The 19,708-nt window shown below is 39.1% G+C and overlaps 1 protein-coding gene across 3 annotated transcripts in view; it reads right to left on the bottom strand.

Annotated features, from left to right (window-relative positions):
• TEC (tec protein tyrosine kinase) overlaps positions 1-19,708 on the bottom strand; it is a 125,453-nt gene that overhangs the window by 82,953 nt on the left and 22,792 nt on the right. For 2 of the 3 annotated variants that reach the window (XM_047856560.1, XM_047856561.1), the window contains exon 2: positions 6,321-6,506. In XM_047856560.1, the coding sequence (XP_047712516.1) occupies positions 6,321-6,458 (138 nt within the window). In that variant the 5' untranslated portion in view covers positions 6,459-6,506. Of the gene's footprint in view, positions 1-6,320; positions 6,507-19,708 lie in introns of those variants that run through there. The other variant, XM_047856562.1, reaches the window with a different exon arrangement.

Here is a 19,708-nt window from a genome sequence, read left to right as displayed (position 1 = left end):
TTCACCATCCTGACAATTAACCTGGGTAAAAGATTATAATATCAAGCATCTCATTACAAAGAATGTTAGAATAAAATAAGGAAAGCACCTGTAGCATTATAGGAGGGACTCAAATCCTGGCTCTTCTACATATAAGCAGTGTGACAACCTCTCTGGTTGTTTACGATGTATGTTTAAGATAAACCTGTCCTGCCTGCTTCTGAAGTTTGAGGTCTGCCCATCTCTCCTTTGATCCATGCAGCCATCCAACATGTACTGAATCTTCAACTCTGCACTAGACTTTTGGAAATACAAAGATGGAAAAGCTATGAGCCCTGCCCTCAAAGAGCTTAAAGTCCACTGGGGGACACATTTATGCAGTTAAAGCTGGGTAACCAAGGTGCCACCAACAAAGACATGCACAGAACACAGAGGGCTGGGGTGGGGTGGGGGGGATTCTACCTTTGGTGGGATGGATACAGGGAAGGCTTCAGAGAAGGTAGGCATTGGGGTGAGTCAGAAAAGATGAGCATTTGCTAGGCACTCAACACATTTTTGATGGATAATATAGAAGGCGGGATGGACAGATGGATCCTCACAGGCTGACAGAGGAACGTATCATGCCAAGTAGACTGAAAAAAATTAAGAAAGGCATAATGTGAAAGAGCAGGTAGAAGATGCAGCAGGAGGTGGAAGGAGGAAAGAGGGAAGACAAGGAAAAATGGCATCAAGGACCTTGCATTCCAAGCTCAGGAGTTTTTACTTGATCCTAAAGAAGATACAAAGCTATAGGTTTTAAATATCCCTATGATGGCCGCATAAATAAAAGATTAAGGACCAAGAATAGAATCAAATAGGGCAGTAAATCGACCAAGAGAATGGAGTTGGGAACTGCAATAAGGTTGTGATGAATGAAGGCAAGGAGAATTCATAGCATTTGGTAAAAGATCGAATGCGTGTTGGGTTGAAATAGAGATGACAAAAGAGGAGTTGAGAGCGTAAAGAGATATATGGGTTGAAGAATATTGTTTCATGAAGTCCAATTAGATAGTGGCAGAGCCAGGACAAAAACCCTGACTAGTGCTGACTTTCTTCTACCAAAAAGACGATTTAAATATAAAATCATAACTGAAAGTAGTAAACAAAAATAGTGTCGAAAAGCTTTAACATAAAATTTCATCTGTGTTACAGAGAGATTTAATAGATTTTTTTTTCTAATTTTCCCCAGACTATCAAGGTTCTTTCAAAAATAGGCTTTCAAGAAACAACCCTGCAACTCATTAGTGTATGACCTCATACAAGTTTTTAAGCTTTCTAAGCCTCACTCATTTTTTAAGTAGGGGGAACTAATAAAACATCTATTTTGAGGAATAAAGGAAATAATGTATGTAAAGTACCCAGCACCGTGCCTCGTCTGTATGTGGTACTCAATAATTTGTGTCACTATTACTACTAATGTGCAGAAAAGAGTTAACACAATAGTCCTAGAGACCTAGCGGCTTAGAGAAAGGCCTCTTTACCAGGTTGGCCCTTGGCTGGCATCTGGGAACCTGGACTCTGAGAGGGTCCTACCATTCCCAGCACTGATAAACATAGCTCATTGTGCCTAAACTGTTTGAACAAACAACATGGTTTAATGCTGAGCACCTACTTTCCTTGCGGAGTCTGGAATTTTGGTACATGCTAGACAAAGGGTGCCTATGTAACCAGCTTCCAATGAAAAGGTGCTAAGTCTCCAATGCGCTTCCCTGGTAGACAACATTTCATTATTGCCACAAGTGAGTGCTAGAAGAATTATGCACACACTTTGAAGACTCCACTGAGAAAAGACTCTTGCAAACTTGTGTCTGGTTTCCTATAGATTTGCCCCACGTGTCTTTTCCCTTTGATAATTTAGCTCTATCTCCTTCCACGGTCAAAATTCATAGCCATAAAGCGGTGCCTGGGTGGCTCAGCAAATTAAGTGTCAACTTTGACTCAGATCATGATCTCACAGCTCATGAGTTCGAGCCCCACCTGGGGCTCTGTGCTGGCAGCTCAGAGCCTGGAGCCTGCGCCACGTTCTGTGTAGGTCTCTCTCTGCTCCTCCCCCACTCACACCCTGTCTCTCTCTATCTCTCAAATACATACATTAAAAAAAAATTTTTTTTTTAATCATAGCCATAAAGACAACTATATGCCAAGTACTGTGTGTTTTCCTAGTGAATCACCAAACCTGGGGACAGCCTTGGGGATCCCTGACACAACCAGTGACCTTACTCTTTGACTTTATAAACTATTTGCCAGTTTCCATATTGGAACAGTATTACAGACAACAAACCAGCCAAATTAGTACCTTGGTACCAAGGTCCAATTGTAACAAGTTCCTGATGTCTTAGCTAATGATAACTGTAGATTTAGACACTACTTGAATTTTTCTTGTCATTCCAAATCTCCACATCTAGAGATCTCTCCTCTCCTTTTCTCACCAGAGACCTTTTTCCTGTTTAAGCTCCAGCCCTGCTCTTCCTTGAATCCCATCTCAATTCCACATGGAGGCTCCCCTGGCATGTCAGGGGGTCTAGCCCATGTGTCATGTGGTTCCGTGACCAGAGAACAAGATCACTTATGAGAACCCCAAGGACCTATGTTTTATGTCATAATGAATAAGAGCAAAGAATATAAATTGCCAAGAAGATCTCTTCTCAGTTCACTAGAATGCACAGAAACACGAGCTAACTGAGGGCAATGAGAACAAGGGAGGACAAACCAAGGAATAGCCCACAGCAGAAACTGAAACCCAACTCTGCCAATATCAGACTTGGAAGAAACAGCAGGACTAAATTTCTCATCATTCTAGAACAGAATTTCTTAGCATACTTCAAAAAGCACAATAAACTGCATTTAATAGGAAGAAAAGCTTGTTGCCTTCATGTTGGAGGAGCTGGGGTTCACAGACCCAGGGGAAGATGGACATCTGAGTCACATTATGATTAACTGAGGATTTTAATAAAACATTAATGGCCTTTAACTGCCATGAAGACTCTAGGAATCATAGTGACTAGGTCAATCAAAAGCCTACCCACTGTTTTTCTTTTAAAAACAGAATTATGAACCACTAAAATAAATATCTCTAGGGCTATTTATCCTAACCCCTGAATGGTCCCTATGGTTTTTCTAATTCACCTCTAGTCTTAGATTTTGACTATATATATATATATATATATATATATATATATATATGTAATCAATATAATATATAATTATTATATAATAATATATATTATATATTATAATATAATTATATCGATATAATCAATAGGTATTATATACATATATTTAAACATATAATATTGATACCTATTGATTCTTATGAGTTACCCAAGTCACAGACATTTTTGGATCAGTGCTTCTAGGACTGGGGAGATGGAAACTGGAATATTTACCCATAGAAAACAGAGAACTGAGCACATTAACCGAAACAGGGAAGAAACACAAAAGTGGGGCACTCTCGGGCTTACCTAGAAACCAGGCAGAGAGTTGTCATGCAGAAACTCAGCCCAGTATTGTCAGACTTTTATTTTTACAAAAATTCAGATTCTTCTCTTAAAATTCCCAGATTTTTAATATGGACAGTGATTTATTTTTAACTGTGAGAGGCAAACAAATCTGCAACCATGTTTCAAGCTGAAAGTCCTACATATGCTAGTGAACGTCTGTCCCTGAGAAAAAGAATCCAGGAGGGATTAACATGCCCAGCTCATCAGAGTGGAGGTTAAAGCAGGACTAGGCTCCCTGGACTAGTTAGCAGCCAGAAAGGAGGTGGACCCTGATGCTGAATGCCCAAAGCTGAGTATTTAAGTGTTGTGACAACTTCCTCATTCTGTCCTTTCTGGTTCTCATAGTGGCTGAGGCTGCTCCCAGACAAGACATGGGCCAGGTTCTGAAATAAAAAGGGTTCCACTCTTCTCTTTACTCCACTTAATCTAAAATAATTAGGGCACTTTTAACCTTGTATATTTATCATCTTCAAAGTGACTTAATAAGTGCAACATGTTTCAATTGTATCAGTCCATATTTCTAAGCAGATAATACTGGCTCTGAGGCTTTTTTTTTGTTTAAGAAACTACCATGTTTTACCACTTTCACAGTTCTATTTCTGTTCTTTTTGTAGACTTATTACATTACGTTCAAATTATAACAAGTAATTACTATACAGCAAAAATTTGTTGTTTTCCCTTAAAATCTATTTTAGGGGCACCTGGGTGGCTCAGTCGGTTAAGCGGTGGGACTCTCGATTTCAGCTCAGGTCATGATCTCACAGTTCATGGGTTCCAGCCCCGTGTCAGGCTCTGCACTGAGAGTGCAGGGCCTGCTTAGATTTCTCTCTCTCCCTCTCTCTCTGCCCCTCCTCTGCTCACTCTCTCTCTCAATATAAATAAACTTTTAAAAAAGGTATATTTTAAAAATCTATTGTAGACTTTATATTTTTTTTTTTTTTTTTCAGGGCACCTGGGTGGCTCAGTTAAAGTGACTGATTCTTGATTTCAGCTCAGGTCATGATCTCACTGTTCATGAGTTTGAGCCTGCATCAGGCTCTGCTCTGACAGCACAGAGGCTGCTTGGGATTCTTCCTTCCTCTCTCTCTGCCCCTCTCCCACTTGTGCTTGGGCGTGTGTGCATACTTTCTTTGTCTCAAGATAAATAAATAAGCTTTAAATATAAAAATAAAATAAAATAAAATAAAATAAAATAAAATAAAATAAAATAAAATAAATAAAATAAAATAAAAATTCTTATTTCTGGTCTTACTTGAAACCCTTTGGAATTGTAAATTTTTCAGATTTAATAAATGAAATATAGCACGTATACCATACAAAAATAAAAACATTAATATTTCTGCACACACATATGCAAAAAAAAAAATCACACTAACTAGGACAAACAAAGACTAAAAATAACTTCATCTCAGGCCAAGTTTTACCACTAGAAGAGTTTTTCAAGTTTGGGTCTTGAGCATTTCAGGGATTTAAGAAGGTGGATAAAGGACTTTAGTCCTATATTACATGAACCTGCAGAATTCCACAAGTCGCCATGACAAGCCACAACAGAAATTAACAGAGTTAAAGACAACCAGTAAGAAACAATGCCGTTCTCTCTGAATTAGGGGAACAAAAACACAGAGACATCAGTGGGAGTAAACAAACAAACAAACAAAAACACACAAGACAAACAACCAAAAACAGTAAATCAATCAATCTAAGAGAGGCACTCTAGGTGAAAAAGAAGAATTAAATAAAATAAAACCAAACAACAAGATCACCAGCAAACTACTGTAACCAACTAGTTAACAGATGTGGTCAACAAGGGCAATACGGTCTCCATCCACTTCCTGGAATCCAAGAGTGCTTCTACTAGAGGAGCATGGCTGGACTGGCAGTACTAGATAACGCATTCCCAAGATGCCAGGGGAAAAATGGTCGGCCAGAGGCAACTATACATTCACATGCCTCATCTGGTGGTAAACCCAGAGGCTAAAGCAACTGATAAGACCTCACTATGCCACATGCTCACTGACCAGGTTTTTAGCAAGCCACTTCTCCTTCCTCTCATAAAAGGCACTTTGCAGTAGCTGCTTATCACACACAAAAAAAGTTGAGCAGTTCTGCTTTAGGTCAACTTCAGCAATATGCTGGATCCACGAAATCACTAACGAGTCTTAAATAATTTCCACTTAATAACGAAGAACTATTCATATAAAGCAAGGGGCAAAGACACGGTGTATACGAGCTAAAGCAGATTTTGATACACAATACAGTAGGTTATAGGATGGATCCATGAATACAATATATTTAATGGATTTCATAAGGAATAATGTGGTGGGGCGCCTGAGTGGCTTGAGTGGGTTGAGCGTCCGACTCTTGATTTCTAGGTCACAATCTCACAGTATGTGGGATCAAGCTCTGCATCAGGCTCCACACTGACAGCACAGAGCCTGCTTGGGATTCTCTCTCTTCCTCTCTCCCTGCCCTTCCCCTGCACATGTGCTTGCATGCATTCTCTCTCTGTCTCAAAATAAATAAATAAACTTAAAAATATATATATAAAACCATTGTAGAAATGTTTTCTTGAAAGGACTAATACAGTAGGCTGATATGAAAAGTATATCCATATACACGAAACCATAATGAAGAGACTTTCTCACCATATTCTAAACTTTATATTCAGATCCAAATGATAAAAAATTATTACTTAAACTTCACTAACCTAAAATGTATTCCATACGATTTTGGGGTGGGGGGAAATAATATTATAAAATATTATCAATGCAGAAAGCAGAATGAATTTTTATTGTCTCCTACCTCTGCTCGACCCTCATAGTAGGTTAACATGGACTTCGTTAGCACAAAAAGTCTCTCTTTGTAGTTTAAGGGCGATGTCTTCTTTTTCTGCTGTGACCTTTTAATAAGAATCTCTTCTAGAATAGTGTTAAAATTCATCTCGGGCTTCTGATCACTCTGTCTCCTGCCATTGAAGATCCCAGGATTCTAAAATGAGAAGATAAACAGTTGAAATAAAAGGGGACATCTTAATTTTCCAAAGATGGTCTCATTCCAAATTACCAAAATAGCACTTACCCTCACCATGGCTGTAGCCGGTGAACGTTAGTCTATGCAACTGGACTGAAACTACCCAGGGCACAAAAGCTCAACCTCCTCTTCTTCCCCCGCCTCCTCCCAGCATTTCATAAGAAAATCTAATCAAGATTTGCCATGATGATGATTCATTCCTTTTGTGCCTCCCCAGCATCCCATAGGTTTCTGGCACATTCTTCTGCTATCTGATTGCAGAGAAACAAATATCTCAGATGAAAAAGTGCATTTCATCACATGCATGGATGATTTAGGCTGGTATTTAAGTTGCCTCAGGATCCTGGTGTACAAAACAGATGCATACACAGCTCTGGTGGATTTGCGAACAAAATGAATTACCACAGTGATGGATAGGAGTCAATCTCCAGCTCTGATAAGGATGTAATCCTGATTAAACATCCTAGTTACCCCAGCCGTGAGGATATTCTCCAATGTTTACACCAGGACCCATAATTCTCTTCCCTATGGCTCCTGTCTCAACCACAAGAGAAAAGGAAATCTACCTGGTCACAGCTAACCTACATCTGGATAAGGTCAGCCCTGTACGTGGATCCCCCACACCTAGACTAAGCCTTCTAAAATTCAATAAAATTTAACTATCTGAAAACCAAAAATACTCAGAAAATACATTAAAATTCTTATTTGATGGAAGTTGAATGGACAACAGCCTTTTATTCCCTTCCCTTCACCACACATTTATAAAAAGTCATTGCACATCAAACCACAGAGGCAACGGAAGTCAATGTGAAGAACATAAGGAGGTACCTGAGAGCACAGCCAGAGCCTTGACACTGAGTTAGCCACTAGGAATTCTACTACGTCCACATCCAACATGATGCCCCAGAAGAGCCCCTGCAACCCCCTATTACTTCTCTGTCGTCATCCAGTTAGGACCCGCATTTCAGTAAGGTTACTTTACCACAATTTAACCTCTGTATACCAGTTCCTTCATTTACAAAATATTTACAAAATACACCAAGGTTATTGTGAATTTTAATGAGACGTGAGAACTTGCTGATTATGAAAACTCCATACAAATGTTTACTATCATTATTTTTTAAATTCCACTGCCTTTTTCCTAGCTCAGAGCATTATAATCTGGATGATGATAGCAGCTTTCCAACTGGTCTTTCTTTCCACGGGCTCTTGTCTCACTTTGTTCAAATGACACACCCCTCACTGCCATCGGATCCATCTTCAAAGACACCAAGTTCTCATGCCTTTTTTATCCACCAGAAGTCCTCAGTGACTCCTCAAAAGCCTTCCTACCACCTGCAGGATAAAGTCAAAATCCCCATATGGACACCGGACAATCACAACCTGGCTACAACCTAACATCCAATCTGTCCTTCCCACTGCTCTTCAAATAGTCCACACCCTGTCAAAGTAGTTGGTATTAAAACTCCACTGGCTCAAAACTCAGCTCTTCAATGCCTCCCTGATGACTCCAGTTAATTAAATGCCTTCCAATTCATGCACCCATGATCTCTATATCACTCATCATAGACTTCCGTGTTCTATAGCAATTAATGTATAGTTTTTAACTTTCGCCTGGATTTCAAGCTCCTAAGGAAATAGTTCTCAACCTTAAGCACGCATTAAAATCACCTGGGGGGGGGGGGTGCCTGGATGGCTCATTTGGTTAAGCGTCCAACTCTTGATTTCGGCTCAGGTCATGATCTCATGGTTTGTGGGCTCGAGCCCTGAGTCAGGCTCTGCGCTGACAGCATGGAACCTGCCTGGGATTCTCTCTTTCCCTCTCTCTCTGCCCCTCCTCCCTCCTCAAAATAAATAATAAACATTTTTTTTTAATGCATAGGAAGATGTTTTTAAATGTCCGGGCCCTACACCCAAATATTTTTATTCAATTGGTCTGAGGTAGGGCCCAGGGCTTCATGATTTAACATGCAGGTAGATTTGAGAGTCACTATCCTAAAGGAAGAGATTGGGCTCTTACACTAACTACAGCACTCTTGGTGTTTATGGCAGCCTCTCAATAAACAGCTGGGTGATGGATCCAATTAACCCATTAGTTATTCTAAGTTAAGAAGTCAAAGAAAAAGCTCTTGCTCCTTTTGCATCTCAGTTGGTCCTCCTTCTTCTAAAGTAAAATTTTAGTACTCTCGTTTTTTTTCCCTTAGAAACTGTTGACATGTCAATAGCACTTCCTCAGAAATCATCTCTTCGTCGTTGTGCAACACATTTTCAATGCAGGGTAAAAATGACAACTTAGGGGTGCCTGGGTGGTTCAGTCAGTTAAGTGTCCAACTCTTGATTTCGGCTCTGGTCATGACCTCACAGTTTGTGAGACTGAGCCCCCAGTTGGGTTCTGCACTGACAGCATGGACCCTGCTTGAGATTCTCTCTCTCTCTCTGCCCTTCCCCCGGTCATGAGCCTACATGCGCGTGCGCTCTCTCAAAATAAATAAATAAACGTGAAAAAAAGAAAAGAAAATGACAACTTAAACAATGGATTGTAAGGGAAAAGCAGGCGATGCCCTGGAAAACAGGCCATATGCAAACGTATAGTTCCCAGGCTAGTGAGTAATAACATAGTTACCGACTGGAAGGTACATTTTCGGAAGGCCCAGAAGGATGAATGGGGTGTGGCTCACCTGTAGTTCTAGACACAAAAGGTCTCAACATGGGGGGCAGTAGAAAATATGTTAAATGCATTTTATAGGATTTATAAGGGAGATGTTTTATAGATTTATATGGTTTATGGGAGGTATTAATAGCCTTACACAGAAACATACCATTTGAGTTGAAATAAATGCTAGCTGGGGTGGGAGGGAAGGGAAAGTGGGTGATGGGCATTGAGGAGGGCACCTGTTGGGATGAGCACTGGGTGTTGTATGGAAACCAATTTGACATTTCATATAGAAAGAAAGAAAGAAAGAAAGAAAGAAAGAAAGAAAGAAATGCTAGTCATCATCTATCTCACTCATTTTACAAATTAAGAAGCTGAGGTTCAGAAAAGTTTAATGACTTGCCCGAAGGCACACAAGCCAAGACTAGACGAAGTATCCTGACTCCAAGTGAAGGGCTCCCTCCACCATTCCACACCATACAATTAAAAGTTCTCTGTTGTTTCAATACTTCGTTGGTTAATGGGAAAGCTTGGCCAAAGAAAACTACTAAAGTTCCACAGAGATACAAATGAAGGAAAATTCTCCTCACGTAGACTTCCAGCTGAAGACAGAATGTAACTCAATGATCTCACGGTTCATGGGTTCGAGCCACACATCAGGCTCCACCCTGGCAGGGCAGAGCCTGCTTGGGATGCTCTCTCTGCCTCTCTCCCACTTGTGTTCTCTATCTCAAAATAAATAAAACTTAAATAAATAAATAAAGTTTGGAAAACTTAACACATTAGTCTTTGAACACCAATATTCTGAAGTAGGTAACGGAAACTGTCACTGTTTCACAAATGAGAAACCCAAACCACTAAGAAGCTACATTCTCTGTCCAGTGTTGCAAATCTGAGTACCAGACTAATGGTACTCTAAGTTTTGAGTACTTTCCTGCTGACCTATTGAAGCTGGACCAATGAGGAATCCAACCATCAAGATACCTAGTAAAGCCATAATCACTTACCACTAATAATATCGGAAGAGAAAGGGAAGGGGAGGGGAGGGGAGAGGAGGGAAGGGAAGGGAAGGGAAGGGAAGGGAAGGGAAGGGAAGGGAAGGGAAGGGGAGGGGAGGGGAGGGGAGGGAAGGGAAGGGAAGGGAAGGGAAGGGAAGGGAAAGGAAGGGAAAGGAAGAAGAGAAGACTTCCTGGGTCAAAGGGCAAAAGTTGCAGAGGCCAGTTGACTTGCCTCATCTCTCCTGGTCATGTATGCCCTACCCGAGCCCACTGCCATATGGTGGATGATTAAGGCACTGAACTGGGGGCAAGGGAACCTAGAAATAGACTGAGCAGGGCTGCACTAAGGACACTTGTTTCTGTTTGTCCATGGAACACAGCTATATGCACTGATTTAACATGTACTCTTTAAGACAGGTTTCGGTGTCACACTGCAGGACCCCCTGCGGTCTTTGGCTGTGATTGAGGGTGGGGTCTCCCCACTGGTTAAAGAGAGAGAGAGAGAGAGAGAGAGAGAGAGAGAGAGAGAAATGAATGGAGAAAAGTTTTGAGAAAAGCAACCAACTATATGCAATACCTCTAAGCACTGACAAATTTAATTACTATCCGGGAGATTCATAGGGACATTCATAGTTCAGTGGTTCTAGAGAGAAGCAAAAGTTGTTGGAACATGAAAATATTCATTAATCACTGATCGCATAGGCCTCAATCAAATATTCCTTCCACATTACTGGGTTCTGCTTCTTTGCTGGTCATTCCCTATTGCTGAACGAGGCGATGCAACAGTCAATAATATGAAACATTCAAGAGATGAGGGTCTTCAGGAAGTCAGGAATGAGAGTAATGTTGGAGAATTGCTTCAGTCATACTCAGTGCCACTGGTAAATGAAGACCTTGCAGTTTGTAAAAACAATAAAATAACCCAACAGAAGTATCAAAACACGATTTACAACTAAGATGCTAAGATACACTGTGGCTGACTGTTTTTTGCTTCCTCCCTGCCCCCTGACCTGCCCCATCATGCTATCCTTCTTCCTGGACATATCAGCTAGACATATTTCCCAACCTTCCCTGTAGTTAGGCGCAGCCATCTAAGTTAAAGCCAAAGGGATGTGTGAAGAAGTGATATGTGGACCATCTTCAATTTAAAGACAAGCTACTTTCCCTGGATTTGGGGCATTTTCCACGTGACTACCAGCTGGGAAGTATACATAACAGACTCAACTTTCCTTATGCATTCAAGGTATCACCATGGCCCCTGAAAGACTTCATGGAACAGAGCTGCCCCACCAACCTAGACTCACTAACCTACTTGATGAGAGAGAAATATACTTCTGTTTTATTTTAGAAACTTCATATAATGGTTTCTGTGTTGTAGTGGTTTAACCTTTATCCTACCAAACAGATACACCTTTGTAGAAACTGATAAAAGCTTTCTAATGCTTTTGCGGGGGAGGGGGGGGGACCCTCTTTAGAACTGTGCTAACAAATTCAAATATAGAGTAAAGGCAGTCAATTTTTTTGCCATGCATTTTCATCAGAAAACTTCTCTCAAGGAAACAACTAATATTTGGTTCATACTTTAAGAGTTAGCAATTATAATCTAAATGGTGCTATATATGAGATAGAATAAACATGTTTTCACTTTATTTTTCAGGAAAATGTCTGAATCAGGTTTTTTTTTCCCCCTTTCACTACTTACTATGAAATGTAAGTAAATTCACTTTAAGTGATAATATCCTGGCAGTAACTCTCCTGCCACGAGGGATGTGCTGATGTCCAGCAAGTATTTCCCTTTCTGCTTCTTGCTCCTTCGGAGGAAAATAATAACTAGTGAAAACAAGACGTGAATAACAAGCTTCTCAAGTGGGTAAATGATTTCTCATCTTTTGCTAGGAGAAAACATGAGAATTTTTTAAAAAGTAATTTGGAAATTATATATAAAATAATCAAATACCAATATGTGTTCCTAGGCTACAGTATTCTAAATTGTTTTTAATATGAAGCCTTCATCTAGGTCCACATATTCTTTTTTTTTTTTAATTTTTTTTTCTCAACTTTTTTATTTATTTTTGGGACAGAGAGAGACAGAGCATGAACGGGGGAGGGGCAGAGAGAGAGGGAGACACAGAATCCGAAGCAGGCTCCAGGCTCTGAGCCATCAGCCCAGAGCCCGACGCGGGGCTCAAACTCACGGACCGCAAGATCGTGACCTGGCTGAAGTCGGACGCTTAACCAACTGCGCCACCCAGGCGCCCCACATATTCTTTTTTTATTGTTTTAAAATAGGAATAAAGAATCCAATTCATCATTGCATTCGTTGTTTTTTTTTTGTTTTTTTGTTTTTTTTTTTTACAGAGAAAGTTTCTTCAAAAAAAGCTTCAAGAACAAAAACAGAGAGAGATTAAGGAGGACCCAATGTCTGTACATTTAAGGTGGTTTGTTACATACCAATAGTAACTGAAACATATAATGTACTATATCATTCTTGACCACCCCTTTTTCATTTCATTCATCTCTAATCTCTGCCAACCTTTTTCCTTCCCTTCAGTGTTTCCTCTTCTGCACTCATCCATCTTTTCACCATTTTCAGTTCATGAGCTAATTTGCCCACAGGAACAGCTTCAGACATTCATGTAACAATGTGCTCTGACATTTATTACATAGCCATAATGTATGAGGAACTATGTATCACAAAGATGAACAGGATATGATCTTTGCTCTAGGGAGGCATGGGAACAAGTAACTTAAAAACAAAGAGCCACAATATAATCTATTAAGAGGCTATAAAAGTGGTATGGGCAAAGTGTTTTGGAACACTAGTAGCCTCTAGAAACTGCTAGTATGTGACCACTAAAGAGGAAATAATTACCTCTCTTCAAAGTGTTGTGGACTACTTCAGTGAAGAAATGACATATGAATGGAATTTGACAGATGGCTTAGAGATATACCAACATATTTATGAAAGTTGGTATTAATGTTCTGGCCTTTATAATGACTTCCACATAGGGGCGCCTGGGTGGCTCAGTCGGTTAAGCGTCCGACTTCGGCTCAGGTCATGATCTCGCGGTCCGTGAGTTCGAGCCCCGCGTTGGGCTCTGGGCTGACGGCTCAGAGCCTGGAGCCTGCTTCGGATTCTGTGTCTCCCTCTCTCTCTGCCCCTCCCACACTCATGCTCTGTCTCTCTCTTTCTAAAAAATAAACACTAAAAAAAAATTAAAACAAAATTTATAATGACTTCCACATATAAAGCATATGAAAATTCTTTCTTAAAAGTTGCTTGACATTAAGGGCACCTGGCTTGCTCGGTCAGTAAAGCATGGTGACTCGATCTTGGGATTGTAGGTTCAAGCCCCATATTGGGTGTAGAGATTACTTTAAAAAATTTTTTTTAAGTTGTTTGATTTTAATCAGAATTGTAAACAGAAAATAAAAGTTAAAAATGGCATGTGTTCAATATGTCATTTTCAAGTTTTATAGTGGCTCTCCACCATGAGTTTTAATTTTCAGTATTTCATTAGTGTAAAAAAGAAGTTAGACCAGAAAATAGCCTTAGTTATGGAAGAATGACTTTCTTTCTGGGTATAATTGGAACACAATGTTACATTAGTTTCAGGTATACAACATATACAACATAGTGATTTGACAAGTTTCTACATTATGCTAAATTCACCATAAGTATAGCTACCATCTGTCATCATACATCACTATGACAATATCACTGATTATATTCCTTACACTGAGCCTTTTATTCCTGTGACTAATTCACTCCATAAGTAGAAGCCTGTATCTCCCACCCCCTTTCACCCAGTATGCCCAACCCCCTACTTCTCTCCCCTCTGGCAACCATCAGATTGTTCTCTGTATTTACAAGTCTGATTTGTTTTTTTGCTTGTTTATTCAATTTTTTTTTTTTTTTTAGGGATTTTGCTTTTTTTTTTACATTTATCACTGCTTTTTATTTTTTTATTTTTTTAATATGAAATTTATTGTCAAATTGGTTTCCATACAACACCCAGTGCTCATCCCAACAGGTGCCCTCCTCAATGCCCATCACCACCTCCCCTCCCTCCCAACCCCCATCAACCCTCAGTTTGTTCTCAGTTTTTAAGAGTCTCTTATGCTTTGGCTCTCTCCAACTTTTTTTTTTTCTTCTCCTCCCCCACGGTCTTCTGTTAAGTGTCTCAGGATCCACATAAGAGTGAAAACATATGGTATCTGTCTTTCTCTGTATGACTTATTTCACTTAGCATAACACTCTCCAGTTCCATCCATGTTGCTACAAAGGGCCATATTTCATTCTTTCTAATTGCCACGTAGGATTCCATTGTGTATATAAACCACAATTTCTTTATCCATTCGTCAACAGATGGACATTTAGGCTCTTTCCATGATTTTTTAGGAATTTTGCTTTATTTTTTTAAACTAATTTCAATATCCAGTGTGGGGCTCGAACTCACAAACCTGAGATCAAGAGTCATATGTTCCACCAACTGAGCCAGCCAGGTTACCACATTGGTTTTTGGGGGGTGTTTTGTTTTGTTTTGTTTTGTTTTAGGCTCCACTTATGAGTGAAATCATAGGGTATTTGTCTTTCTCAGCCTGACTTATTTCACTTAGTATAATACCGTCTAGGCTCATCCATGTTAATTCAAATGGCAGGATCTCATCCTTTTTAATGGATGAATAAGGAATGACTCTTTTAATTACACATATTCTTCACTTCACAGACCAGATGCATTCCAAATATATGGCTTAAAGATTAAAATAAAGTTTAACTAGAATTATTTTTCTATTTGTATTCGAAATTAAAGAGCATTTCCATGGGGAAAAAAAATATTTATTCAGTACACATGGTACAAACCTTTGGAAAGAAAAGAGTGAATGATGTCGGAATCCAGGCCACGCTAAGTGTTAGAGAATTGAGGAATGGTTTCAGAGAACCTCCAGTATTTGTCTGAGGTTTAAACTGAAATTTAGTATTTTATAGGAATTTCACTTCACTATGATCCTACACTGTCCATCACATTCTCCAGAACAAAGAAATGTTTCTCACTCATAAACATCCCCTAACCACACAACGTTTTTCAAGCTAGATACTTCTTTAGGAGTGATACTTAGCAATTCATCTCAATATCATGTTTTGTCAACAGATGATCGTATATTTCAGTGAGCCTGGAAATTCCATTACTTGGGAGATCAAACCCATATAAAAAAAAAAAAAAATCAATGCCTGATTTTTTTTCCAGTGCTATATGAAACTCTGCAAATCCAGTTTTCTTCAATAAGCAATACAGACATTTAGATGGCCCACAACACAATTAGCTAACATGCAGGTGTAAGTATGTACATACAAGTGCTATATATACATATGTATCATTCTGTTTAACAGAAATTTCTCAAAAACCTATTTCCAAGTTTTTTTTCCCCTCTGAATACTCTTACACAAATCAAGCACAAGAAAATACAATATTTGGCAAGATCTAGCAACCACGTATTGTATCATATTCAACATGTATTAGAGGACTTAATGAGTTCACTTAATTTAAGCCTTAATGGTATTGACTTCAGAAGCCAAACCTCAAAGGCAATGAAAGGATCTACTTCAGACCTTCACTGTTTTTAGTCGCCCTTACTGTCACTGGATAGACTTGAAAGAAAAACCTCTTATATCAAAAGTACATTCATCTGCATTTTAAATCAGCAGGGTCTTAGAATCACAAATCATCATACAACCAACAGGATCCTTTTTTGCTCTGAGATGCTCGTGAGGATTAATTCTGTCCCAGTGCAAGAGGTTTTTTTTTTTTTTCTGCAGGGGCTGACAGCTTAGAGCTCACACACCATGGAGGCCCAGGCCAGAGTCTCATCCATCTGTCATGTGTGAAGTGACAGTGTTTCCAGCAAGCTCCCCTGCTCTTGTCTCTTTTCATGTGACAGGTCTTTGTCCATCCCTATCCTGAATCCCGTTAAAATACACGAGTGAACCTCATAGCATAGAGGAAGTTTCTCTGCCCTAACCAAAAACGGAACTGTGATCAACCTCACACACTGAGGGCCCTGCAACGTCGTCTGTAAGATTAATACACTGAAGCTGATATCTGTAACGTAATCTGTAACCCTAAAATTCTAGTAGCTTCACATTCTAGAAACCCACTTGTTCCCCATATTACTGTCTGAAAAACAGAAAATTCAACCATTTAGAAAGCACGCCCATACCTTTTGATACATTAAACTACGAAAACTGTAATCTGTCTCCTGACGGAGCTGCAAAAGACATAAATAACGGTTCTTTCAACATTAACCTAAAGATTTCTTTCCCTATGTCAACCTCCACGATCTTATTTCACCAATTACTTAACATTGGAACTCCTGGTTAAGCAGCATGATTTAATAGAAGGAACCTGAACCTACAGTCTGACTGGCCTGGCTCTAAACTGTAGCTTTGCCATTTATTAGCTGTTTAATGTTATGCACGGTGCTTAACTCCCTGAGACTACTTCTTTATCTGTAAAATAAAGACAATAATAGCAACCTTAAAGGAGTATCATGAGGCATAAATCAGAAAATGCACATAAAATTTCCTACACATAGAAAACACTCAGGAAACAGTTGGTCAGTTGGTTGTTCCCTACCTTTGTTCTGAGCTGATACACATTTACGCATTCAAGAACTGTTAACTGGGAATCTGCTAAGTGCTAGATATGCTATCAGGCTCTGGGACACAGCATAAAGCATAAGACGCAGCCAGTAAGGTGCTCTCAGTCTAGGAGAAGGGGCAGATATCACAGAAGCTAACAATTTCATTACCATGTGATAAATCCTATACCGTATATGGATAAAGCTTCAACTCTGCCTGGAGACGGAAGATGGAAAAGTAATCAGAAGATGATGTCTGAGTTGGGCTAAAAGGCTGAGGTAGTTGTCACGCATGGAAGATGGCGGGGCAAGGGCACATCACAGACCAATGGCTCATTCACAAAATGCAAGGTGAATTTGAGGACGAACAGTAAAAACAGCTTCTATTAAGTGTACGTGACTTCAATAATCCATCCCCTTTCCCACACCCACCCAAATCCACACACATACTCTGAAAAGAGAGAATGCTATTTTCACTATTAAAAAGAATTAAGACACCAAAATTCTTCAGTTCCAGCCTTGTGTTTACTCATTCTTTCATTTTTCAGTCGTTTATTTATAATCTACTCGATACCAGGCACTGTGACAGAGATACAACAGTGCAACGGAAAACACAGGCTCTGCCTTCATGACACATACATTCCAGTGGGTTTTCGATCTGATGCCTTGAAGAACCTTCCCCTGCAACATGCTTCTTCCCAACCACCACACAGAGGACAGGGGAATGTATCGAATCCGGGTAATGTGATTACAGAAAATGAGGGCTGGGCACTCTAGCAATTAGAGATCACTGGCTCCAAACCTCTCGGTTGAGAGATGGAAAAATTAAAGCCCAAAACAACTGACTTGACAAATATTACCACCCTCTCTTTGTTCATTAATACTATTATCAATATCTTACTTTTAAAAAATTAACTGTTCACTGTAGCTATTTTTTGAGAACTATAGGTTAACATTATGTTTTTTGGGGGGGTGCCTGGATGGCTCAGTTGGTTATGTGCCCGACTTCAGCTCAGGTCATGATCTCATGGTTTGTGGGTTCAAGCCCCACATTGGGCTCTGTGCTGACAGCCTGGAACCTGCTTCGGATTCTGTGTCTCCCTCTCTCTCTGCCCCTCCCCTGCTCACGCTCTGTCTCTCTCTCAAAAATAAATAAACATTAAAAAATTTTTTAATAAATGAATAAAATAATAAAAGAAAAGAAAATTATGTTTTTTCTCCAAAATGTCACTCAAAAGGTAAGATTTCACATACACACACAATCGCACAATCCTTTAACTTTTAAAACTATGCCCCACTCAGTATTTAATTTTACTAAATCAGTTAATAAACATAAAACACACAGAACAGTACCTGGTACACAAGTGCATGTAAGTATTTGCTATCAGCCTTATTATTTTAATTTCCAGAGTGTCTCTATTAATCACTAAGGAATTAAAATGTGAAGGAGCATATGGTCCCTTGGTAGGTACCATTTTAGAAATGAATAAATAAAGCAAAGAGAATGTAACCAAAATAACAATAATAATACATTTGAGACTAGAAATCTAATATCCTTACTCCCAGACTTATGGAATAAAAGTAAGGCTACATTAAATACCTGAAGAATTACATTAAAAACATTTTTGGGGGGTGCCTAGGTATCTCAGTTGGTTAAACATATGGCTCCTGATTTCAGCTCAGGTTATGATCTCACAGTTCATAAGTTCAAGCCCTGCCTCAGGCTTCATGCTGACAGTGCAGACCCCGCTTGGGATTCTCTCTCTCCCTCTCTTTGCCCCTCCTCTGCTTGCTCTCTCTCTCTCTCTCTCTCTCAAAATAAATAAATAAACATTAAAAATTTTTAAATTATTTTTATCAATATATAATTGTACTTTGTATACATCCAAAGAGAAACTGAAACATATTACAATAAAAAAATACATGAACAAAATTTACCCAAGAAAGTGTAAGATTTGTGCATTGAAAACTGCAAAACATTGTTGAAAGAAATTAAAGACCTAAACAGATAGAAAGATATCCATGTTCATGGATTGAAAGATTTAGCATTGCTAAAATGTCAATCTTTTCCAAATGGATCTACAGATTCAACACAATCTCTATCAAAATCCCAACTGACTTTTTCCTGTAGAAATGGACAAGCTGATCCCAAAATTCATACAGTAATGATAAATAGCCAAATCAATCTTGAAAAAAAAAAAAAAAGAACAAAATTGGAGGACTCACACTCCCAATTTCAAAACTTACTACAATATTACAGAAAGTCTGACATGATGCTGCATAAGGGTGGACGTATAGACCAAGAATACAGAATTGAGAGTCCAGGAATAAACCCATATGTCTATGCTCAGTTGATTTTTGATAATGGTGCCAAGACCATTCAATGAGGAAAGAATAGCCTTTCAACAAATGGTGCTGGGACAATTGGATATGAATGATTTTGGACCCCTACTTCACACCATACACAAAAAATGATCTCAAAATGGATCAAAGACCTAATGTAAGAACTAAAATTACAAAACCCTTAGAAGGAAACATAGCTGTAAATTTTCATGACCTTAGATTAGAGAATGGTTTCTTACATATGGCATCAAGAGCATAAACAACAAAAGAAAACAGATAAGTTGGACTCCATCAACTTAAAAACCTTTGTATGTTAAAGGACACTATGAAAGAAGTGAACCGATAACCCACAGAATGGGAGAAAATATTTGCAAATGATATATTTGTAAGGGTCTAATATCCAGAATACATAAAGAACATTTACAACTGAACAACAAAAAATAATCCAATTTAAAAATGGGAAAGAACTTAAATAGACATTTCTCCAAAGAAGATGTACAAATGGCCGATAAACACATGAAAAGACG

The sequence above is a fragment of the Prionailurus viverrinus genome, chromosome B1, assembly GCF_022837055.1.
Source record: "Prionailurus viverrinus isolate Anna chromosome B1, UM_Priviv_1.0, whole genome shotgun sequence".
Taxonomy (NCBI): Eukaryota; Metazoa; Chordata; class Mammalia; order Carnivora; family Felidae; genus Prionailurus; species Prionailurus viverrinus.
The sequence above is the reverse complement of the archived record's forward strand: the minus strand, read 5'-3'. Positions and strand labels throughout refer to the sequence as shown.